This window comes from Dama dama, chromosome 24 (assembly GCF_033118175.1).
Source record: "Dama dama isolate Ldn47 chromosome 24, ASM3311817v1, whole genome shotgun sequence".
Lineage (NCBI taxonomy): Eukaryota > Metazoa > Chordata > Mammalia > Artiodactyla > Cervidae > Dama > Dama dama.
The window spans coordinates 61,074,893-61,100,884 of NC_083704.1; the positions used below are offsets into that span (position 1 = coordinate 61,074,893).

The 25,992-nt window shown below is 40.9% G+C and overlaps 1 protein-coding gene across 2 annotated transcripts in view; it reads right to left on the reverse strand.

Annotated features, from left to right (window-relative positions):
* SYN2 (synapsin II) overlaps positions 1-25,278 on the reverse strand; it is a 150,375-nt gene extending 125,097 nt beyond the window's left edge. For both annotated transcript variants that reach the window (XR_009690403.1, XM_061128915.1), the window contains exon 1: positions 24,893-25,278. Coding sequence is in view for 1 of the 2 variants with exons in the window: in XM_061128915.1 (XP_060984898.1) it covers positions 24,893-25,278 (386 nt within the window). In the remaining variant the exon portion in view is untranslated. The remainder of the gene's footprint in view (positions 1-24,892) is intronic.
* Between the last annotated feature and the right edge of the window lie 714 nt (positions 25,279-25,992).

The following is a 25,992-nucleotide window of genomic DNA, read 5'->3' on the forward strand; positions in this document are numbered from 1 at the left end:
AATGTGAGGCACCTTCTATTTCTCTCTGTACAACGTCAGATCTACTAAAAACGCTTTGCAAAAAGCTCCAGCTACAAACAATATGCTAACAAACCAAATCTACCAGTATATAAAAATAATTATATACTAGCCAATATTTTATAACAACTATAAATAGAATATAACTTAAAAAATGTGAATTGCTATGTTGTGTATCTGAAACATATATAATATTATACATCAACTGCTGCTAAGTCACTTCAGTCGTGTCCAACTCTATGTGACCCCATGGACCGCAGCCTACCAGGCTCCTCCATCCATGGGATTTTCCAGGCAAGAGTACTGGAGTGGGGTGCCACTGCCTTCTCTGATACATCAACTAGAACTCAATAAAGAAAAAAAACACTCAAGAGGAAAAAACAGGATTATACATGATGACTGAGATTTATCCCAGCAATGCAAGGTTGATTCAACATATAAATATCAATATAATACACAATAATGACAAAGGACAAAAACCACACGATCACAGATACAGTCAAAGTATTTAACAAATCCCAGTATGTTTTCAAAACAAAAAAAAACCCTCAGCAACCCAGGGATCAAAAGGAAATTCCTCAAGCTAATAAAAGGCATCTATGAAAAAAACTACAGTTAACTTTATACTAATGGTGAAAGACTGAAAGTTTCCCCTCAGTGGTCAGGAATAAGACAAAGATGTCTGCTCTCTCCACTTAGCATCCTACGATTCCAGCCAGGACAGTCAGGCAAGAAAAAGAAATCAACGACATCCAGATTGAAAAGGAAGAGGTAAAACTACCTCTGTCTGCAGATGACATGATCTTATACACAACAAATTCTAAGGAATATATGTATACATTCTATTAGAGCTAATAAATGAGTTTAACAAGGTTGCACGATTCAGAACCAATATAAAAAAATTAGTTGTATTCCCATACACCAGTAATGAATACTTAAAAGTTAAATCAAGAAGACAACTCCATTCATAATAGCATCAAAAAGAATAAAATTATTGGTAACAAATGTTTAAAAAGAATTACAAGACTGATACACTGAAAACTACAGAATAATTAAAGAAGATCTAAATAGTGGAAAATCAACAGTATTCATGGATTAGAAGACTTAATAGATGCCAAGATTCTTCAAATAGATCTACAGATTCAACATAAACCCTATCAAAATTCCAAATTCCAAATGCCTTCTTAAAAGAAACCCTGGAAATCCAGTGGTTAGGACTCAGCACTTTCACTGCTGGGGTCCAGGTTCAATCCCTGGTCAGAGAACTAAGACCCCACAAGCTATGTGACACAGCCAAAAATAAATAACAAGTTTTAAAAATTGAGAAACTGATCCTAAAATCCATAAGAAAATTCAATGAACCAAGAATAGCCAAAAGTCTTATAAAAGAACAAAGTTGGAGGACTCATACTTTCCAATTTTCAAAGCTTACATCAAGGCCACTGCTGTGTGGGCAGTGTGATAGTTGTATAAGGATAGGCAGCAGATCACTGGAATCCATCTCATCAATGGAAGAGAACTGAAAATCCAAAACTGAATCCATAATTCTATAGTGAACTGGGTGTTGAAACAATTCAATGAGGAGAGAGGAGTCTTTTCAATGAATGTGCTGAGAAATATAGATATCCACATGTATAAGAATGAAGTAGGACTCCTACCTTATACCATCTATAAAAATTAATTCAAAATGAATCAAAGGCCTAAATATAAGAGGTAAAACTATAAAGCTCTATAAGAAGAAAACAGGTGACTTTGAACCGGGCAATGATTTCCTAGACATATATCAAAAGTACAAGCAACAAAAGAAAAAATAGATAAACTTAACTTCATCAAAATTTTAAAATTTGGTTTGTGCTTCAAAAAACCCTATCAAAAGTAAAAAGATAATGCACTAAGTGTGAGAAAATATTTACAAATCATATTCTGGTAAGGTTACTTATGACTAGAACATATAAAGAAAACTCTTACAACCTACCAACAAAAGGACAAACCAACCCAATTAATCCAATTAAAAATGAGAAAATATTTGGATAGATACTTATCCAAATAAGATATACAAATAGTCAATAATCACATGAAAAGATGCTCATCATCATTAATCATTAGGGAAATGCAAATAAAAAACACAATGAGATACCACTTTACACACACTAAGATGGCTAGAATAAGAATTTTTAAAGGAACAATAACAATGTTGTTGAGGATGTGGGAAAAAATGGAACCATCACACATTACTGATGGCAATGTAAAACAGCACAGCAGCTCTGGAAAACAGTTTGGCAGTCCCTCAGAAAGTTAAACATAGAGTCACTCCTATTCCACGTCTGGGAATACACATAAGAAAAGTGAAAACATGTTCATAACAACTCATACACAAATGTGTATAGCAGCATTATCACAATAGCACAGAAGTGGGAACAATCCAAATATCCACTGACTGATGAATGGGTAAATAAAATGTGGTACATCCATACGACGGAATATTACAAAAAGGAACAGAGGAATAAAATTCTATAAAAAGGAACTAAGTACTACTAAGTGCTATTTACTTAGCTCCTTTTTATGTCCATTCTGCAATGTGGATAAACCTTGAAAACATAATGTTAAGTGAAAGAAGCTAGACACAGAAGAAGAAAAGGTCACATATTGTGTAGTTCTAGACATTTACATCAAATGTCCAGAACAGGCAAATTCATAGAGACAAAAAGTAGATAATCAGTTGCCTGGGCCTGGGGAAAGGGAGCAAGGGGAAGGGAATGACTGCCAATGGGTACAGGTCATTTTCTTTTTGGAGTGACGAAGACTGTGGAATTAGACAGTGGTGACGGTTATACAATCTCATAAGTACACTAAGACCAACGAATTGCACACTTTATAAAGGTGAATTGTATGGTATGCAAATTGTATCTCGGTTATTTTTAAGTCCCAGCTACATATCATATCAATCTCTTGCTCCGTACTCTGCCTCACACTTGGATATCGTCTAAACTTATCACTGGCCACAGCATAATTTGTTTCATTCCCAAAGTGAGGAAAGTAATAGAACAGCTTATAATTCTTTACTCTCTACATATTATAAAGGCTACTCTTTTGATTAGCTTTTAGTGTTGATTTTCCAAAGCCGCCCCTCTGGCTCTAATGCCTAAAGCCTCCTCCCTTAAATTTTTCCATTGAGCTACAAAATTCCTAGGACTCTATTAGCACAACCATTCTGCTTTCAGAGTCATGAAATGGAAAAAAAAAACAAAAACATGAGTTTTGAATTCAGACAAAGATTCAAATCTTCACTTATCACTTTCCAGCTATATACAACTTTGGGGAAGTTACTTAACTATCTGTCTATATGCAAAATGTTGGTAACCCCTCTTTTTAGGTGTAAGCAGTCAGTGAGACAATGTATGTGAAGTGCCTGCTCCATGTAACTTTTCAGTTACTATCAGCTCACTCTATCTCATTGTTCTGTAAAATGGATGAAGCTGACACTGCCTCCAAATGGGCAGATATGTGTCCCAATCTGAAATCTGTCCTCAACCAGGACAGGATTCATATGAGATTTAGGGACATCTCAAGGTCATAAATGAGAAAAAAGGGGCAAGTGGGTGAGATGCCCCTCCTACATGTTTAATCAGAAACCTGATTCCCGATTTAATGCAATTCATAGGCTCATTATATCAGGCTCTGAGGCTCTCCAAGCAGGAAGACAGGCGTCTGACAGGAGAATGAAAAGGCATGGTGCTCCAATTACCACAAATGGAGTGCATTACAAATAAACATATGTTTCCAGGGACAGAATAGGAGATCCATTTGAGAAGAGCTGTGAAGTCTGAGCCACTAGCCTGACTCTAGTTTTTCACACAGGAGGTAAAATGACAATCTTGCCACTTCCACTCTTGATGAATGTAAATGGTAAAGACACTACTGAGTTTATTACAGTGCAGAAAGTCGCTGCCCACAAGCAGAGCCTCCCCCACACCCATCCTTTCGTTTTATACAATTAGGACACATATATGCCCAGTACTCCTAGCCAATTAAGAAGAAATTAATGCAGATCAGCAAGGTTGCCTCTAATCAAAGTCACTTCTGAGTATGTGAGCATCACCATTGCCATAGCTACCATGCAAAACCACTGCTGTTGGAGCAGGGGTCCCGAGACTAAAGGAGCCCCAGATGAATGAATAGTGCTAATTCAAATGACATCCACACTTCATTAGTCCTCAAATGTTCAAGTCCCTTGACAAAGAGGCCTCGTCACCTGGCTTTCCTCCTCCTTTCTCTTTCCATCATATACAACCTCTACACCAAGAACACAATACTTCTAAAAGAGCAGTGTTTTTCCATGCCTTCCTGCCTCATTTCTCTGCCTGAAATGGCTTCTCTCTCCAGTCTCCTAATCCACCTAGTGAAGCTCTACTCTTCCTTTAAGGCCAGCTCAGATGCCTCCTCTTTGGTTAATCTTTCCACAACCTACCACCCTGGGCAAAACTCATTATATCTGCCCCACTCCCTTACAGTGATCACAGAAGAGCATGCAGGCTTGTAAGTGTGTGTGTGTGTGTGTGTGTGTGTGTGTGTGTGTGTGTGTGTGTGTGTGTGTGTGTGTGTGTGTGTGTATGCAGGCTTGTAAGTGTGTGTGTGTGTGTGTGAAGGATGAAAATTTTGCTTATTTCAGTTTTGCCACTCATAATCTTTCATAAAGTTTTCACAAAGTGATACACTGACTTAATAGATATCATCTGGTCTAGTGGATTTCAAACATGTACTTTCATATAATCTTCCACCTTAACTAAAATCTCAGGAGGAAGCTCAATATATACACAACAAAAGTAAAACCAGAGCTGCTCTGTTTACAATCATATACAGAGGATTCAAAGTATCTTCTGCTTGAGTCTTTCCGCAGTAAGCCCTGAGGATGTCCCATGTAACCACCAACCACAATCCAATCTCCTTTCTAATAAATTAGAAAACCTGGATCAAGAGCAGGTGACATTCAAGAGCATACAATTTAGTCTTAGGGTCAGTATTAGTATTTAGTAGTATTAGTACTTCGTATTAGGTCTCCTGCCTTCTAGCTTTTTCTATTACATGTCATGTCTGTCTTCCTAGTCTTGGGAGGGGGAAAGCTACATGAAGAAAACTGGTGAGAGAGAGAAATAAGAGGCTCGGCTAGCATTAAAAACTCCTAGCTGGAGGACGTGGCAGGATAATAACTACCCTGAGACAGTCTTAATGACTGGCTGCTAAGAGATTCAGTGGGGAAGCAGAGAGGGCACAAGGCGGGGGGATGCCTGGCTGGGAGGCTGTTGTTTATAGGGTCAGCTAAGTCTAAGTCTCAGAGGGGACTATGTATATGAGGGAACTTCGGGGTCATCAGGAAGAGCCCCCTTTAAGCAACAAAAAACCAAAAACACCTCACTGACAAACTGCAGTTTTATGTGATGTGACTGTTTGATTCAAGCAGATCTAGGTTGGATTCTGGAAGTAATTATGAGCTCCCTGACCTGTGAGTCTGTTTTCTGGCCTGTAACATCAATGCAATAACACTGAGCGCACAGTGTACATGCAAGTTATCTTGATTAAATGAGACAATGTAAGTAAAAGCACTGAGGCAGTATCTGGTATGTGGCAGGCCTTCAATAACCAGCACAGTCGGCTCTCTGTACCTGAGATACTGCATCCACAGATTCAACCAACTGGGGTTCAAAAACATTTGGGGAAAAAAATTCAAAAAAAAAAAAAAAAAAAATTCCAGAAAGTTCCCCCAAAAAGCAAAATTTGAATTTGCCATGCAACAGCTATTTACATAGCACTTACATTGTATTCGACTTCCCTGGTAGCGCAGATGGCAAAGAATCTGCCTGCAATGCAGGAGACCCAGGTTCAGTCCCTGGGTTGGGAAGATCCTCTAGAGAACGGCATGGCAACCCACTCCAGTATTGAAGGTATTATAAGTAATCCAGAGATGATTTAAGGTATATGAGAGGATGGGCATAGTTTGTATGGAAAATACTTCACCATTATTATACAAGGGACTTGAGTATTCATAGATTTGTAGGGAAAGGGGTCCTGGAACCAATCCCCTGAGGATGCAAAGGGAGGACTGCAGTCCCTTTCTTCCTTTATGCTAGGTTCAGCCCTCTCTGTTCAAGTTTCTTATAATTTAAGCCTTTGACATTTAAAATACTACGTGCATGCGTGTTAAGTCACTTCTGCTGCTGCTAAGTCACTTCAGTCGTGTCCAACTCTGTGCGACCCTACCGACTGTAGCCCACCAGGCTCCTTTGTCCATGAGATCCTCCAGGCAAGAACACTGTAGTGAATTGCCAAGCCCTCCTCCACTATATCTTCCTGACCCAGGAATCGAACTCACGTCTCTTACATCTCTTACACTGTCAGGCAGGTTCTTTACCACTAGCACCACCTGGGAAACCCCTTAAAATATTACAATACTGAGTTATTATGGACTGAATGTTTGTGTCCCTTGCCACGACCCCTATGTTGAGCCCCAATTCCCAGTGTGATGGTAGTTGGAAGTGGGGCATTTGGGGGGTAATTAGGTTTAGATGAACTCATAAGAGTGGAGCCCCTGTTGGAGTGGAGTTTTGGGGCATTTGGGGGGTAATTGGGTTTAGAAGAACTCATAAGAGTGGAACCCCACCAGAATTGGTTCCCTCATAAGGAGCTGATGAGATCAGAGCTGTTTCTCTACCATGCGAAGATAAAGCAAGCAGGTGGCATCAACAAGCCAAGAAGAGGACTTTCAAAAGAACTTGGTCATGCTGGCAACCTGATCTGGGACTTTTAGCCTCACAACTGTGAGAAAGAAATAACTGCTCATTAAACCAGCCTGTGGTATGTACTGCAGCACCCCAAGCTGACCAAGACACAGGAGTTGGTGATGGACAGGGAGGCCTGGTGTGCTGCGATTCATGAGGTCACAAAGAGTCGGACACAACTGAGAGACTGAACTGAACTGAACTAAAGCTGAATTTGCATATGCCCTATAACCCAGCAGATTACACTCTTGGGTAGGAAACAAGAGCTTACATTTATCAGAAGACATGTAAAGGAATTTCTCATAGCAGTATAATTCATAACTTGAATAAATTGATTATTCAGCCTCAAACTGGGAACAACTTACATGTCCATCAATAGCAGAATGGATAAATAAATTGTGATATAGTCATACAGTGAAATACAAATGAGCACTAGAAAAGAATGAACTAATGTTCCATACCAGAAAACAGAGAAATCTCAAAAACATAATGTCAAACAAAAGAAGCCAGACAAAAGAGTTAGTACCGCCTGATTCTATTTATAGGAAGCTCAAAACCAGGCAACATTAACATATGGTGAAGGAAGTCAAAATAATGATTACCTGTTGGGGAGGGAGAAGTAATGACTGAAGGGGTTATAGAGGCTTGAAAGTGAAAGTGTTGGTCGCTCAGTCATGTCTGACTCTTTGTGACCCTGTGGACTGTAGCCCACCAGGCTCCTCTGTCCATGGAATTCTCCAGGCAAGAATACTGGAGTGGGTTACCATTTCCTTCTCAAGGGGATCTTACCAATACAGGGATTGAACCCAGGTCTCCCGCACTGCAGGCAGATTCTTTTCTGTCTGAGCCAGGACTGAGGCTTACAGAGGCTTAGAGGTTATGTTGTATATCTTGACTTGGCTCAGACTTTATACTCTGTAAAAACTCACTGAACTATTACTATTCATGTATTTTTATACTTCAATTTTCAAAAAAGTTTACAGGGGAAACAAATCTCTGGGAGAGATAACAGGTTAAAGGTCATAATGTCCCAGAGTTCCTTCAGCTTGGGACTACATGCTCTGACACCCTTTGTTGACCCCTTCTTTTCCACTACCATAGTCCTTTTAGAAGCCTTCAGTGTCTCACAGATGGACAACCAAAGCATGCACCAAATTGGTCTCCAGCCCTGCACAAGTTCTTCCCCCTCCCCATTTTCTACACCATCCCCAGATAAATGGGCTTCCCAGGTAGTACATCAGTAAAGAATCTGCCTGCTAGTGCAGGAGACGCAGGAGATACAAGAGACGCGGGTTTGATCCCTGGGTTGGGAAGATCCCCTGGAGTAGGAAATGGCAACTCACTCCAGTATTTTTGCCTGGAAAATCCTATGGTCAGAGGAGCCTGGTAGGCTACAGTCCATGGGGCAATAAAGAGTCAGACACGACTGAGCAACTAAGCAGGCATCCCAGAAAAACCTTCCTAAACACAGTACTGATTGAATTACTCTCCTGTTCCAAAACCTTCACTGTTCTCTACTGACCATGTCTAAGCATTGTATTCAAGGTTCTCCTTGCTGGATCCTAATCTACTAATCCAGGATCAGCTCATGATTCCTCCATATCTTAACCCACTGCCTCAGTCAAATCACTTACCACCTCTGAACACAGCCATGCTCAGGTTCTTTTATCCTCCTCTTTTGCTATGCTTCATGCTCTAGGAAAAGGACTTGGGCACAAAGAAACTTATCATTTGGTTAAAAGCATTTGACAAAAAGCTTAACAAAGTCTATTCAGTCCCTAAAGTTACCCAACCCCATCCTCCATTCTTCCTCACTATTATATTTGGTGAGGGGTCGGGGGTCGGGGCGCAGATAATACTTTAGAAACTTCCATTTCATCTTCAAATGATGAAGACTGACTGCAAAATATGAAGATGAAATCTAGTTCCTGGCAAAAAATAGAAGTAACTTTATCCCTCTACTCCTTGGTTTCCTACATGATAACAATGATTTTTTATTCACATAGCACTTCAGAGTTTACAAAGCACTTTTATAACCTACTTTATTTAAATAAAGTGGCACAACAAACCTGGAAAGCAAATATCCTCATCTGCATTTAAACATATGGACACCAAAGTTCAGGTTATCACCAGTGTTACCTTCCTGTTCTCATATTCCTGGGATTCTCTGCAATAAATGAGGTTTATTCCTGACAACTGCCCACTACTCTTCTCAGCATCTCTCTCACTCCCTCTCTACACCTGCATCACTGAGTATCCATTTTTTATTCCACCTCTTCAGAGTGTTGCTCTTGTATTGTGGTTATAATCTCCAATATGTTCCTGAGAGCGCCACACTCATCCTCCTATAGGTATTCATAAATTCCTAGAGGCATCCAAGATTAGAAAGTTTTTGAGATCCAAAGAATGAATTTTAATGGTAAGGATGTGAGAATGATATTGACATTCTATCCCAAGGAGACTATCCCAAGAAATTCATATTCCTTCAACAGTTTTTTTTTTTTTTTTTTTTTTTGAGGCATCGTATTGGAGAAGGCAATAGCACCCCATTCCAGTACTCTTGCCTGGAAAATCCCATGGACGGAGGAGCCTGGTAGGCTGCAGCCCATGGGGTCGCGAAGAGTCAGACACGACTGAGCGACTTCAAGTTCACTTTTCACTTTTATGCATTGGAGAAGGAAATGGCAACCCACTCCAGTGTTCTCGCCTGGAGAATCCCAGGGATGGTGTCGCACAGAGTCGGACACGACTGAAGTGACTTAGCAGCAGCAGCATTGGCCAGGCTGCTAAATTCTGAGGCAAAGAATAAAACATAGGTCTCGGAGCTCACAGTCCACTGTAGACCCCACAGGTGTCAGGTCTACACAGAGTACTGATTTTAGCTCAAACAATCTGACTCTTAATGCTACAATCATAGAAGTTTTTTGTCAAATTAGAGCAAATCCCCAGAAGACATTCTACCACTGTTATCCATTCCTCTTCATTGACAATGAATGTCCCATTCAAAATCAAACCATCAAGTTAGCAAATCAACCAGTAAAATGCCAAAAATCCCAGAGCAATTGTTTCACATATTTATCAACAAACATTAGGGAAAACATTCAACTCATCTGTACTCATAGAAATATTTGATAAACTATTCAAAACTGCAGAAAAGTGAGGTGAATTTAGTTGATGGACTGCAAACTGGAAAAACCTTTTATAGGAAACAATATAGCAAAATCTACCAAAAGCTACATATATCATCATAATCTTTCTTTTTTTTAAGCAACACTCACAAAGCATAGCCCCAGGCCCTCAGGGGCATTCAAAGTGTCAGTGATCAATGTGTCCTGCAATTTGCATTAATTCTGGCAACTAGCTGTGTTTTACATTGAGATTTGAGCCAAGAGAGCCAATGCTGAGTCGTATTATCATAATATTCGATCAAATAGTTCATATCCTGAAAAACGAAAATGCCTATGGCATTACTATGTAATTATGTTGAAAAATTGGAAGTCAACACAGTTCTCTAATAGAAACATAACTGAATAATTTATGATACAACAGTTCTTAAAATATATATAATTATTAAGACTATGTAACAATATATAAAAATCATTTATAAGGGAAAAACAAAATATGAAATTACAGCTAAATAACAACCACAATTCTGTAAAAATATGCTTGTATTTAGACAAATATTGGAAGAGAATATAAAAATGTAACAGCTGCTCTACTGCTATGGTGAAATTATGATAGAAACATGTTCTATTTAAAACTTCACTTAATCGTGTTGATATAATAATAAAGCATACTTTATTACACTGCTTGTTTAATTGACTACTTTCCCAAATAAACTATAAGCTTTGTGAAGACAGGACAATGTCACTTGTGTTCAGCATTATAGCACTAGTTCCTTATTTCATGAAAGAATTAATGAGATAAATGGGAAACCTCAAACTAATCCCCAAGAAGGGGTGAAGAAGTGGATAATTAAAAACAAAGACAAGGTGGAAATTCCCTGGTGGTCCAGTGGTTTGGGCTTCATGCTTTCACAGAGGGGAACCCAGGAAATCTAAGATCCCGAAAGCACGAGGTCAAAAACAAACAAATAGCTGGTCTCTATGGCTGTTTTTAAGCTCTAACTATGGGGAAAACCAAATCATCTCACTGAAGCATCTCTGGAAAGTCTCTCTTCCCTCAAAGCCACTGCCCCGACCTTTGCTGTTGAAGGGTCTAGAGAAAGGCAGGGGGTTCTGCTAAGTGGACACAGCAGCAGGATGTTGCAGATATTCAGGGAAAAGGCAGAGTCAGAAGGGACAGGAGCTTCATATTCTTTGCCTCCAAATTCGCTGCTCTTGACTCGCAGAACCTTATGTATGACTCCAGCTGGAATTGAGGTGAGGAAGAGTGGGTGTGGCTCTGGCTAAGAAATAAATACCCAGGTACAAAAGGAAACTAAGAAGCTTTAAGGGAATTGAGCTCTGGAGTGAACATTCTCTTTCCTGACAACTTAAAAGCAGTCTGAAATATACCAGAGGCACCAGAAGGACTCTAAGTCATCAGAGTATTATAAGCATTAACAAAAAACACGTAGGGAAAGGAGACAATCTTTAAGTTATTTTTCAACCAACCTACGCAGCACCTGTCACAGACCATACAGGCTCTTTTCAGCTTAGGCAATCTTTCATCTGTCCTTGGTGCTTTGAGGCAAGAACATCGTTACTGACTAATGCAGAGCTCAGAAAGTTTAGCTGCATGGAGAAAGGGACACTGAGCAAGGAGAGAAGGGTGCGGAGAAAGAAGAATCTAGATTTTTGATACAGTTCTACTTGTTTCATGTTGTAACTTTAAATAAACCACACTCTCTCTGAGCACTGGTTTCCTAATCAAAATAGGCAACGATACCAACTTATTTCACACAGTTAAGGTGACAATTAAATGAGACGATACATGCAAGTTGAAGTATGTAATACGTTATAAACTTTTACTTAAATATATGGCTTTATTACAGAATCACAAATGCTACAATTTCCTTCCAGGGTGAAAGTTAAGGTCAGTACATTTTTCAGCCTGATCTGACTGTGTAAGTCATTCAGGGGCTACAGGAAAATTGATCTCACCCCTCTTTGCCAAGTCATGATAATTTTTTCTTTTAAAGAGTAGACTTTTCATGTGAGTGGGTGGCAATAAAGTATGATTCTCGTTTTCCTCCTATCTTAATGCTAAAATTGCACTGTTCATTACTTCGGGTTACAGAAGATTTTTCTATTTTCCAGCTCTTTCTATGAAAATGCAAAAACCTGTAAAAAGGGATTGTCAATAGCCACTGACAACTCATACTGAACAAAGATTAACTCAGCCTGCTGAAAATGAAAAGCTCAGATATAAGGAGGCCAACAACAACTTGGCCAGGAATCTATGGATTTCAAAGAGGTTCCTATCAGCAACCACCATTGTCTTCAACCTCCAAAATGTTTTAGTCGCTCAGTCATGTCCTACTCTTTGTGACCCATGGACTGTAGCCTGCCAGGCTCCTCTGTCCATGGGATTCTCCAGGCAAGAATACTGGAGTGGGTTGCCATGCCCCCTTCCAGGGGATCTTCCCGGCCCAGGGATTGAACCCGGGTCTTCTGCATTGCAGGCAGATTCTTTACCATCTGAGCCACCAGGGAAGACCCAAATTTCCCCCCAATTTCCATATTTCAGCATCTAAACATCTCTCAGACTATTTTCTTACTGAAAAACAAGACCTCATTCCCAAATTTGTTTTAGAAAATATGTTCACCTCTGGAATGGGTCCTAGGCCACAGGAGGCCATGGACAAAGAATGAAAGGCATCAGTGGAGAAGCAAGGCACAGAAAAGTGAAAAAACAAAATTAACCACAGTTTCCACAGTTCTAATTAGAATCAGCAGCCCTGATACTTGGGAAAAACTATTTTTTCCCCCTAAATGCTTACTCCTAATTAGATAGAAAAATTGCCCATGACAATACTTTGTGTGTGCTCTGTCACTCAGTTGTGTTCAACTGTTTCCACACCCATGGACTGTAATTCACCAGGCTCCTCTGTCCATGGGATTCTCCAGGCAAGAATGCTGGAGTGGCAGCCATTAAAAAGAATTCATTTGAATCAGTCCTAATGAGATGGATGAAACTGGAGCCCATTATACAGAGTGAAGTAAGCCAGGAAGATAAAGAACATTACAGCATACTAACACATATATATGGAATTTAGAAAGATGGTAATGATAACCCTATATGCAAAACAGAAAAAGAGACACAGAAATACAGAACAGACTTTTGAACTCTGTGGGAGAAGGTGAGGGTGGGATGTTTCAAAAGAACAGCATGTATACTATCTATGGTGAAACAGATCACCAGCCCAGGTGGGATGCATGAGACAAGTGCTCGGGCCTGGTGCACTGGGAAGACCCAGAGGAATCGGGTGGAGAGGGAGGTGGGAGGGGGGATCGGGATGGGGAATACGTGTAAATCTATGGCTGATTCATATCAATGTATGACAAAACCCACTGAAATGTTGTGAAGTAATTAGCCTCCAACTAATAATAAAAAAGAAAAAGAAAAAAAAGAATGCTGGAGTGGGTTGCCATTTCCTTCTCTAGGGGATCTTCCTGACCCAGGGATCAAACCTATGTCCTCCTGCACTGGCAAGTGGATTCTTTACCACTTGGCCACCTGGGAATCCCATGACAATACTTAGAAGGAAATTAAGTGTGGAATTCTTCCTCATATCTACTCTTAGGCCCACCTGTAGCTACAGTTTCAATATGTACATATTTTAATCTGTTGTGGATGTTACTGTTTGAAATCTGACCTCACAACAATCCTATGAAGAAAGCAGAGCAGGTTTTATGACTTCAGTTTTAAGGATGAAGAAACTGAGACTCAGAGAATAGCAGCTTGCTATCATTAAATTAAACCCAGACCTTCTGACTACAAATCTCCAAAGCTGTCCAGAACATCATGGTGCTTCTTGAGGTCTTTTGGCTCCAGCCTCACCAGAGAAGATAAATACCAGTTCCAACCTTCCTGTGACCATCTTTCATGGCACTGTTTCACTGTTTTTTTGTGTCAAATATAACAGTTTCTGCAAGAGAACCCCAAGGTAGCACTAAAGGAAAATCATTAATCTAAATACTCATGGCAAACAAAGTTTAACAAATGGCTGGAATAACTAATAATATTGTTCATTTAAAACAAGTTTCTAACTAAATTAGTTAACCAGCTAGCTCTATGGCACCTGCAACTCAGTCTAGGAAGCCCATAGAAAAAATGCACAAGATTCAAAGACAGAGACCTGGGTGGTAGTCCTGACTGTATCACTTCCTGGCTATTTGACCTTGGGTAACCTTCCCACCTTAATTCTTTCATAGGTAAATTAAAATAGCATTAATTATTGCCCCACAAATACTACCATGCACCCACGCTAAGTTGTGTCCGACCAGCTCTTTGCAGCCCCAAGGATGCTAACCCGCCAGGCTCCTTTGTCCATGGGATTCACCAGGCAAGAATACTGGAGTGGGTAGCCATGCCCTCCTCCAGGGGAATCTTCCTGACCCAGGGATCAAACCTGTGTCTCTTACATCTCCTGCATTGACAGGTGAGTTCTTTACCACTAGTGCTGTCTAGGAAGCCCAAAAACTACTGTATGGAGGATTAAATGAGAAAATGGATGTGACAGTCCTCAAAGTATAATTTCTACAACTGAGCCATCTCAAAAACTACTTACCCCAAGACTGTTTCAAAACATTAGTAATCAGTGTTTTCTCAACTATGTGCAACAAATTACTCCAACCAAAATGAAGGAATATTCATTTAGGTTTGTCCTATTTTTCAAAATTATTTTTAGTGTCATAGAAACCTGTCTACAAATGATGTTACTTGACTTGAAGGCTCCTATAAATACTCATATGTAAGCTGCTGCCTCAAAGCTGCTATGAAAATCTGCTTGTCATGATGGAACATTTATTGAATATTTCCCAGGTCCTAGTCACATTAAGCATTTTTGAGAGTTTATGTCAACGGATTCTCACAAGAACCCTTTGAAATATACTTTATTTCCTCTTTACAGTTGAAGAAACTGAAGTTCACAGAGAACAAGACATCGCTCAACATAAAACACATGTCTGTGACATTGAGGAAAAGAAATACCAACGTGTTCGGTGCCAAGGAGAAATTTGGAACATTGTTATCTAGTGACTGCAGAACATAGTCTTAAGAGTTGAACTACCTGGGTTCAAATCTCAAATTCACCATGAGTTTCCTCCTTTGTAAAATTAGATTAACAACAGTAATCTGTTTTATAACTTAGTAAATGAGTTAATACATCTACTTAGAACACCTTGGGATTTCCCTGGTGGTCCAGAGGTTAAGATTCTGTGCTCCCAATGCAGGGGGCACGGGTTCAATGCCTGGTTGGGAAACTAAGATTCTGCGTGACCCACAGTGCAATCAGAAATAATAAATAAATAGCAGATATGCATATGCTGCTGCTGTTTAGTCGCTACGTCATGTCTGACTCTTTGAAACCCCACAGATTGTAGCCTGCCAGGCTCCTCTGTACATGGGATTTCCCAGGCAAGAATACTGGAGTGGGGTGTCATTTCCTTCTCCTGGGGATCTTCCCAACCCAGGGATCGAACCTACATCTCCTGCATTGGCAGGGGATTCTTTACCACTGAGCCACCTGGGAAGCCCCATATGTACACACACACACACACACACACACACACACACACACACACCTCGAAAGCCCAAATACTACTGTATGGAGGATTAAATGAGACATGGATGTCACAGTCCTCAAGTATAAAGTGTCTACAAATAAGCCATCTCAAAAACAACCTTCTGTATAAAAGAACCCCTATACAATGTGATAGGGGTTCTTTTTAGATATTATTGTCATCATTAGATATTATTGTCATCATTTCTCCTGTCATCATTTCACCCCGCTTATCCAAACCTTCCTTCCTCTTTTCCCTGTCCTGAAACGTGTATGCTGACTAGCCTAAAGTTCTCTTACACACATTTTATGCATTACTGCTGTTGTAATTTTTCTTTCTCTTCCTTTTAACTGTAATGCCTCTCTCCTTCCTTATGAATATCTCACTCAGCCTTCAAAGCCTAGCTCAGACCTAGCCCTTCTGCAACGTATTTTGTGACTTTACCAGACCACAGTGATTTCTTCCTTCTCTGAACAACTCTTTATATCATCAAACAATATAACCTTTAGAAATAAAATTTCTAAAGGACTCTGAAGATAAATGATTTAGCTCTAATCCCTAATTTCTGAAATAGAAAAGGAGGCTTCAACAGTTAAACTGCCTGAAACAAAAGTGAAACAAAAAGTTACATGGCAGAGGAGAGATGTGAATCCAGATATTTTAAATGTTTGCAATGATCTTTCCACTATACAATGTTAATTTTGTCTTCCCTAAGATTCTGTACAAGTTCTCAAAAGTGAAAGCATGCATTATATAATTTATCTGACTCTAAGTTTTTCACTTATTTTGTAGTCTTCATGGAAACTAACGCACTGGACTTATTAGCTCTTCGCTAACTGATTAGCAGATCAATCTTTCATTGCTTCCCTTTTCCCCAGGAGTTAAAATGTTAGTAAACACAGGACTCTACAGAACTTAAATTCTTATCATCAGCTATGCCTCAGGATGCGATAGGACTGAAGAGGGAATTATATCCATAGGTGTGCCAAGAGGCACATCACAGGGTCCAACAACAGAAGACTCATTCTATATCACTAAAACTTGGAGGTATAAAAGAAAACACAGTCTTAAGCTGTGTTATTATTAATATTAGGGCCCCTCCAAGGATTCAAGCCCACAATAGAGAGAGGGCATTTCCAGTTTACTCCCACAAAGCCCAAGCCTCCTTCTGCAGGATTAAATCAGGCTCAAGTTACTTCATAAAGTTGGTAGGTCCCCTAAACGAGAATTAGATACACACGATGTCCTAGAAAGGGATTAAAGCTGGGCTTGGGAGGAGTGGAATGGAAGAAAGGTCTTAGACAGAAAGAAAAAAGAAAGACATCTTTATGCCCAGGCTGAGAGAGCAGAAGAGGCAGAGAGCACCATAGCTGTTCTCCAGAAAGGAAGGAAAAGCACGCATGGGGTGTTCATGCACATCAAAAAACGGCGAGCTGGAGAGCTAAATAGCTATTTAATATTTGGCAAGCAACTAATTTTATGAGCCTGTTTGTTCATCATCATGAAGATAAAATGAGACAATGGGTATGAATATGTTGTGCAAACTGTGCAACACAGTGCACCCAGCAGGGATGAAGAAATAAATGCGGGTAGCCAACCCTTCAGCGTATGTATTCAAATGTTCTTCCATCTATCAGGGAGAGGGAAACTCAACCACAAGTGCCCACTACTGAGGAGGAAACACACAGTGGGCATTACAGGATCAACTCCTTTGGGGGGGGGCTACCACACGATAGCAATGCTGTAAGAAAGGGGTACTGAAAGGACACTACTTGAAGATGAGCTTTTCATCCAAGGACATGTGAGCCATATACTGACCTAGGCCTCCTCTTTCAAAAGTTTGCAAAAGCATTACCACATAGAACAAATCATAGAGCCAAAGTCTTTGAAAGAAAAATGCACAAAAACTATAACATGGAACTAATGTCGTGCCGTAAAGGATCTTAGAGGATGTCTGTTTCAGTGCTCTCATTTGACAAGAGTTTAGAGAATCAAATTCCAAAGACGCGACGTGGTTTAACTAAGAGTAACAGTGGCACATGTTTTAAAATAATTTTTATTTATGTCTTTACTTGCTGTCCTGGGTCTTCGTTGGTGCCTGGGCCTTTCTCTAGTTGCATTGAGCAGGGGGCTCCTCTCTAGCTGCGGTGCACAGGACTCTCACTGTGGAGGCTTCTCTTGTTGCTGAGCACAGGCCCCAGGACTTCAGTCGTTGTGGCTTCCAGGCTCTGGAGCGGAGGCTCAGTGCTGCTCAGTCACTCAGTCGTGTCTGACCCTTTGCGACTCCAAGGACTGTAGCCTGCCAGGCTCCTCTGTCCATGGGATTTCCCAGGCAGAAATACTGGAGTTGGGTGCCATTTCCTTCTCCATCAGGCTCAGTAGTGGCACATTTTTAACGAGTAGTGGTACAAACACTTCTAACCACAACATCATTCTTCTGTGTTCCTACAGCATCTTATGCATACTAATTACCATGCTATACTAAAATCCTATTTAAATGTCTGTCCTCTCCCCTTCTGGACTGGAAGATCTCAGTGAACAAGGCCTACACCCAACTTAATCTTACATCCCCAGCACCTGGCTTATGTTTAGATGTTCAAGTGAACTGAACACGTCCCAGTTAACTGTTCTGTAAATTTGAGGGGAAGGTATGAGATTCTGGGAAACTTGCTATTTTGGCCTCCATTCTGAACTTGGGTACAGAAAGACAGTAAACAGTCTGAGGCAGATAGGGACACTAAGGTAAAAATGCGTCCCTGGGAGCAAGGTCATCCTAATACCACAGTCCTACTAACTTTACTATACTGTTGGAGTTTGATGAGTAGGCTCTAAGAGTCTCCTTCAATCATTTTACCATGACCTTTGCTGAAACAACAATAACACAAATAAGATAGTGAAATTACTGGTGGAGATTTAGTGCAATATTATGCTCATGTGGTTCCTTTTGAAGCATTCACAATTCCACAATAACTCTTTAAAAGACGCAGACACAACAGAATTTTCACAGAGTAAAGGGGTTAAATTTAAGGAATCTACTGATAGAGTAACTAAAGAGTCAGAAGATGAGAATTCTGGTCTCCATTCTCTCACTAACTTCTTATTTGACCTTGGGCAAACCATTCCATTTCTCTGGGCTTAGAAGAAAGACTTAAAAATTCTAGATCCTAGTTCTTGGTAAACTTGAACAAGCCACTTTACCTCTTCAGATCCACATTTCCCTCATTTATAAAATAATCTGATGATACAACAGCTCTAACAACCTAGGATTCTAAGCTATAGGCTACTGTTGCTATGAACAATGAAATTCTATGGAATTGGTATGTTTGTATTAGAAACAGGACGTATTGATAAAACATTTGGCAGAGAGAAGCCTCAGATCTCACTTGAGCTTCCCACCCCAAGTTTCAATTCAAATATTTCTCTCGAACTACACATAAGCACTGGTCCAGGCTACTGTACTTTGAATTCCCCTATTCTTAATGAAATGCCCAAAGACTGACCAGAGAGGAATGGAAACACGTGCTTCCCAGACCACACATCAAGCTGGTCTCATGATGGTCTCCATCTTTTCTACTGGAGCACTTTGCTTATGCCATCCACTGTCTGGACTGAGCCAACTTGTCACTTTTGATTTAAATTCTTTACAGCTCAGTTCAAATCTCACTATTTCCATTCCAGCCCACATCCATCTCTCCCTCTTTCAAACATCCACAATACAATACACTGTTGTGGTAGAGATCAAACGATATTTGTAAAGAACGTGGCACCACACACGACATATAGCAGTGGCTCAAAAAAGGATAGTAGTTGGTGCTTTACCACACTTTAGCACTAATCACATAACCTTTAATTCAGTGCATTCTAAATTTAATGTGCTTGTGAATCACCTGGAGATCTTATTCAAATGTAAATTATGATTCTGTAGGCGTCAAGTGGGACCTGATAATCTGTAGTTCAAAAAGCTCCTGCTTAAGAAGGGTTCTGTGCCCATCAGTCTTCAGACAAGTTCATTGCCTAACCATTATCTATTTGTGCCTTTTAATTAATATTGCTGTGTATTAAAGAATAAGCAAGTCCTAATGCCCAAAGTATATTAAAAGTAGAGGTTGTGTGTGTGTGTATGTATATGTATATATAATGCATGTGTGTGACTCTGTGTGTTAGTCGCTCAGTCGTGCACGACTCTGCAACTCCAGAGACTGTAGCCTGCAAGGCTTCTCTGTCCATGGGATTCTCTAGGCAAGAATACTGGAGTGGGTTGCCATTTCCTTCTCCAAGGGATCCTCCTGACCCAGGGATCAAATCCATGTCTCTATGTCTCCTGCATTGCCAGGCGGGTTCTTTACCATCTGAGCCATCAGGGAAGTCTATATAATGTATAATATATATATTTTAGAAAATTTATGAATTTTTGCCTAGCTAAAACAATTTATGACATTTTGATTCCACTTGTTTTACTTAGTATGAATTGAATGCTAGATTTCTAATTTATATTCATGTAAAACTTTGATATAGTTCTATGTATTTTGGCATCTAGTATTACTGATAAAAGTAGAGAAAATTTATTATCTTAGTGATTGAAAAAAAATTCAAATGAGGCTTGAAACTTCCAATCCAATTCTGAGAATATAAAGAAATACTATGCTGGAAAAAAAATCCAGGAAATTAAAAAGTGATACAGTATTATTAACTCAAGTACACATTTTGTTTAAATTTCACAAAATTTTATGCTAGTGTCCATTATTTGTTTTCATACCCTATTCAAGCCTCCATATTGTATTCAATTGCTGAGCAGCTTCAGTTGTATGCAACAAATTCTGATAAATTCTCTTTTCATTTTTATTCTATTACAAATAGTTTCTAATTTTCCTTCTTATGGCTTCTTAGATACACCCATCATTTAAAAGTAGACATTTAATTTCCAAATACATGGGATTTTGTTTAAAGTATCTTTAATACTAATTCCTCATTTTGATATTAATTTCTCATTTAACTCCTTTATTCTCTGCAATTACCCTGTTTTTTTCAGTTTTTTATTGAGACATTTGATGGCTAAGTTGAAGATCTTTCTTGGTAAATGTCACATTTTGCTTGAAAATATGTGGATTATTTTCAAATCTTTTGATACTGATTTCTAACATAATTCCATAGTGATAAGAGAACAGACTCCATATGATTTTAATACATTTAGACCATGAAACTTTTGCACCTTGTTTTATATCCCTGGATATGTTCCAGTGTCTCCCAGTTTACAGTCTATGGGAACTTACATAGAAATTGTAGTTCCTACAAATTCTGTTGTTGTGTAAAAGTTGTACACATCAAATTATGTTGAATTGGTTCATAGTACTTTTCAAGTCTACTATATCCTTCTATTTATCTATATATTCAGTCTATTAATTTTTGAGTGTTTGATACTGAAACTTCAACTAAAATCTTAATTTATCTACTTAAAAAAATAATTGTAATACATAGTGGAACTATATGTAACCTTCTGTATTTTCCAAGTCTCCTGTAAATGTGTTATCATACTTTCATAATTAAAAAAATTAAAAACAACAACAAAGACAAAAGTAGAGGTAGTAAAATGATCCCTTAATAAATTAAAAAAAAAAAAAGAAAAGCTGCTGTTGATGCCAACTCTGTTGATCCAAGGACCATAGTTCTAATAGGAGGGGAAGTTTCTGGAAACTTTTTTAAATGTATTTATCTTGTCTATTCACCCAGACAGAAAGATCTTAGAAGAGAGATACTATGTCTCATTTTTCTTAGCATATATACCCTATACAGAGGTGTTCAATAAACATCTGTGGATTTACCAATCCGCAGTCTCTAGATACTCCCTAGAACATCTATACCATTCTGATTTTCAAACACTAAGACATTTGAAGTCGAAAAAGCACTTGGTCACTGGAATTAGGCTCACAGGAACAGAGGCAGGGAAGAATCTGAGAGAAAACTTACCTCATAACCAGTGAGAATATAAAACACAGAAAAAACAATATATACAAATGGATGCTTGTTCCTTGTTTAAGCACAAAGGTCATTAAAATGCAATCTTAACTGGACTTCAAATTCAGGTACAAACTGTGAAAGAAGACACGCATTTACAGGTGTGTGTGTGTGTGTGTGTGTGTGTGTGTGTGTGTGTACACGCAATATACATATATATTATTATATATTAATACAGCTATTATTATATAATACTAGTTTCTTAAAATAAAATTATTAATTATTATATATAATAATTATAGTAATAATTAACTTAAAAGGTATATAATGAGCTTGATATCACTTTTTAGTGGAATAGAAACATTTTTCAATGATTCTTTAATGTGCAATTAATCTCAAGGCCTCAGGCACCCAATGAAAACACATTTCAAGCCCCCCCCCCCAAAAAAAGAGAGAGAGAAACACCCTCCAATTTTCCCATCAACCTGGTTAGTGATAAGATCCCCAAATTCCTTTGCCTACAATTATGCTACAGAAATTCAAAAGAATCGGCTGTGTATCAGGGCTGCCTATTCTAAGCCCCCCTTTAGATTTCCAATTATTGAAATACTTGTTAAAACTCCATAATTCAAAAAGGACCAAAATTCTTAAATTTTACTGGGAGGCTATACTTTGACTTCCTATTCAAGCGCCAAGAAAACAGTATCAGGCATGTATGACACCTGCTCACAGAATACTATGTAGGTAGCTTAAACTGTAAGACAAATTTACTAAAATCAACCTTTAGAACAAAAAACACCTTTTAAAGTCACTGAGCTTGTCATAAACAGACATCTGCTTCTTAATTCATAGAAACCTTTCAATAAAACCACTCAGCAATATTTAACTGAGATGTTTTTAACAAACATAGACACCTTAAAGAAGACAGACTTTGCAAGTCTGTGAACTGCTGTTAAGCACAGAAACACAGAAGCACAGAACTGTTGTCAGACCCTAGACTCAAACTGGGTTTATGAGTTTTAATAAATCCACGTTATTACTTCAGAGAAAACCTTTGGGAGTCAGTCCATAGGAAAATGGCCTCTATTACTTTCATCAGAAGTCTAGTCTCCAGGGCAAGGTAAATTTTGTGGTTCATGCCAGGCAGGTAGTCTTCCTAGGAGAGTTTCAAATCTCAAGCCACTGAAGCAGTTATAAACACATACCCATACAAATGAGTATTTTCCTACCTGTGGGTACCTAACTGGTAATTAGACCCAAAACAAATGCCTTCAACAGGGTAGGAGAGCAGAAGCATGTACAGGAGGATCAGATTCTTGCATAAAAAATGAAGCAGTGATTTCATTCTCATTTCTCCCCTCCTTTTCCTGGCCTTTCTTCAAGACTCATCCTTTGTGAAGCTTTCTCCAATAACTTTAACTCTCACTAATCATTACATCTATTGAATGTCTGAAACACTAGTCTCAACTAATTATTCTAGATTCCTTTTTGTTAACTGTTTTGTTTTCGTTTTGTCTCTCAAATTAGAGTCTGAGTTCCCTGTGAGGTGGGTACACTGCCTAGCCCCTAGAGGGAGCTAATAATATTACTAATAATAAAATAATAATAATAGGAGGTAATATAATGGAGTGGCAATAATGGAGTCAAATAGGTCTATAGTCCTACCATTTGAATGTGAACACATTACTTACTTTCTCTAAGCCTCAATTTGGTGGTAAAAATTTGACAAGAGATCTGTTCGAACAACTAGTACAGGGTTTGTCATATAACAATGCTCAAAAAGCTTAGTTACCTTTCCTTCCCACTTATTAAGCACTTGTTGATTTTGAACTGAGTTAGAGTAATTCTCCTAGGGGACTGCCAATGGCACCGTCGTACACTCTCTTACCTTCCCCATTACACTCTTCCCTGTGCCTTTGTCATTTCCTTACAAAGGTCCCTTTAGATTTTCTACTCTGCTGTCCTAAGAAAAAGCCAACTACACAAGCCAATAGTCACCCAAGTGACTATTCAGAATGGTCGTATTTACAGGCCAGCAGGAAGGCATCTCCACATCTACATCTCACTTTCATCACCCCCACGCCAGCAATCTCTCCCTGTAGGTCTCCCAGTAGGAAAATGATAGAGAAAACCAGAGAAGCAGTCAGAAGAGGAAATGGAGATAAATAGCTCCATGGTCCCTCTGTGCCTGCCTCTTGGGAGGAAAGACTTAGGTCTAGTCTCCAATCCCAACTCTAGTGAGGAAAGGAAAAACCACCAACAAACAAGCCAGAAAAAAAAAAAAAAAAAAACCCTTTCCATGGTCCAGAAGAAAAAGCAACCCCTTTCTCTCACCTTTTCATTTCTTCAAGACCCTCACAGTCAATTTCACTATACCTCCTACCCCAACCATGTGCCCCTGGGTCAATTTCCTCCTCCATAAATTAGAACCTCTTTTAACCAATTTGTCTTAAACAGACCTCATTCATGCTTTTATCAACCAGAGGTCACATATTCCCCCAACCTTCACCATTCCAAGTTGGAATATCCCTTTTTAAAAAAAGGAAAGAAAAAGAGAAGACAAAAAAATTTAAGTTCCCCATCTCCTGCACTAAGGCAGATCTTTTTTCATTTGTGATCCTTTAATGATCCAGAATATTTTACCTCGGTCATCATCCTTTCGACTGGAAAAAGCCACTATCACTTCCACCCCAAAACACATACCCCCTTCCAAAAACGATTTTATTAATCCACATATCCCGACTCCCCCTCACACACATACACCTGGGGCTGGACAAAATACAAGAATCGTACTATTCTCAAACGACTTCCCCATGCTGTACAGGTCCGTGTACACCTGGGCTCCCACATCTGTGATCTGGTCAGCCTTGATGTCAATACTGACATCAGCCTTCACCCGACCAGGTGAAAAAAATACCTTTGCCCTCTCCACCTCACCTCCCCGCCCCTCAAAATACCTATTTTAATTCCTGACTCCCGCCCCCCCCCCCCCCCCCGCCAGCCTCATAAAGCAGAACCCATTTTATTGGCCTTAAATGTCCCTCCGGGGCTTTGGGACCCTTTTCACCTCAGCTTTTGATGTATAGAGGCAGAAAAGTCTGTCCCCTCCGCGACCCCTCAGAAAGAAAAAAAAAAAAAAAAACTTCTTCTTACGACTCTTCTCTACTGGATAAAGTAGCTCCAGCATATTATGAGGGATTTGAGACAACTGAGGGGCTGTTTTACCTCAGACTTCACCTTTCGAGGCTGATCAGTGAGTGCCTCCCCCGCCCCCTACACACGCGCGCTCGCAGGACCTCTCCTCACCAGACGCTGGTTTCGTCGCTGTGACACCTCCCTGGACCCCGGAGCAGCTTCCGCGCGGCCCCCGCGCCCCCAGCCCCGAGCCCCTGGCGGCAGCGGCGGCGGCCGGGCACCTACCAGTCGGTGTGCGGCTCGTCGACGACCAGCAGCACCTTGGCCTTCCTGGCAGCGGCGGGCGCGGGCGCGGGCGCGTCCACCAGGCCGGCCGAGGCTGCGGTCTGCTTCACTGCCTGGGACAGCGAGCTGAAGAAGCTGCTGCCCACCGACGGCGCCGGGGCCGGCTGCGGCGCGGGCTGCGGCGCGGGCGCCTGGGCGGGCGGCGGCCTCCGCTCCGGGCCGGGTGAGGCGGCTGGGGGCGCAGCCGAGGCCGAGGCCGCGCCCGGGCCGGGGGGCGGCGGCGGTGGCTGTTGGGGCTCCGGCCGCTGCAGGTCGGTCATGTAGCCATTGGGCAGGTTGGCGATGAAGCTGCTGTCCGACAGCCGGCGCCGCAGGAAGTTCATCATCTGGCTGAGAGGCTGGGGGCGCGCGGGGCGGCGGGGCCGGGCGGCGCAGAGGGCGAGACGCAGGCGGCGGCGAGGGGCTGAGGCGGCTGAGGTGGCTGAGGCGGCCCAAGCTCAGTCCGCGGCGCGCGAGCCCAGCAGACAGCCGCGGAGGACTGGGCCAGGCGGGCGGGGCGGCGCGAGGCTCAGCGCCAGGAAGCGGGCGGGGCCGGGGCGGGGCCACAGATCGCCCCGCCCCTCTCCGCAGAGCCGGCGCCGCCCCCGACTCGCCGCCAATTGCCGCTGGCTGGGAGCCTCGGGTCTGCCGGGGTCTGGGGACTCGGAGTCTGCGGGGTCTGGAGACTCGAGGTCCGCGGAGTGCCAGGGCTCCTGCGACTTGGGCGCGGCTCTGTGGGGAGGGCGTGGAAGCCAGTCCTGCTCCCCAAGAAGTGGGTAAGGGGAGCCGAGAGCCCCTACCCCTTTTTTGACTGGGGGAGAAAAGAACCGTGTCCCACCCGAGATGGAGGCGAGGGAAACTGTCCCCATTGGGAGCGAAGAGAAATGTCAGCTTCCCCACCCTGAGGTGAGAGAGGAGCCATTCCTCTCTCGCGCGCGGACACACACACACACACAGGCGGGAATGAGAAAGAAAAGAACTATCTCCCTTCCCAAAGCAGGGAGAAAGTGCCATCTCCCCAACCCCCAGGTGAGGGAGAAAGGAATAATCCGCCTCCAGTA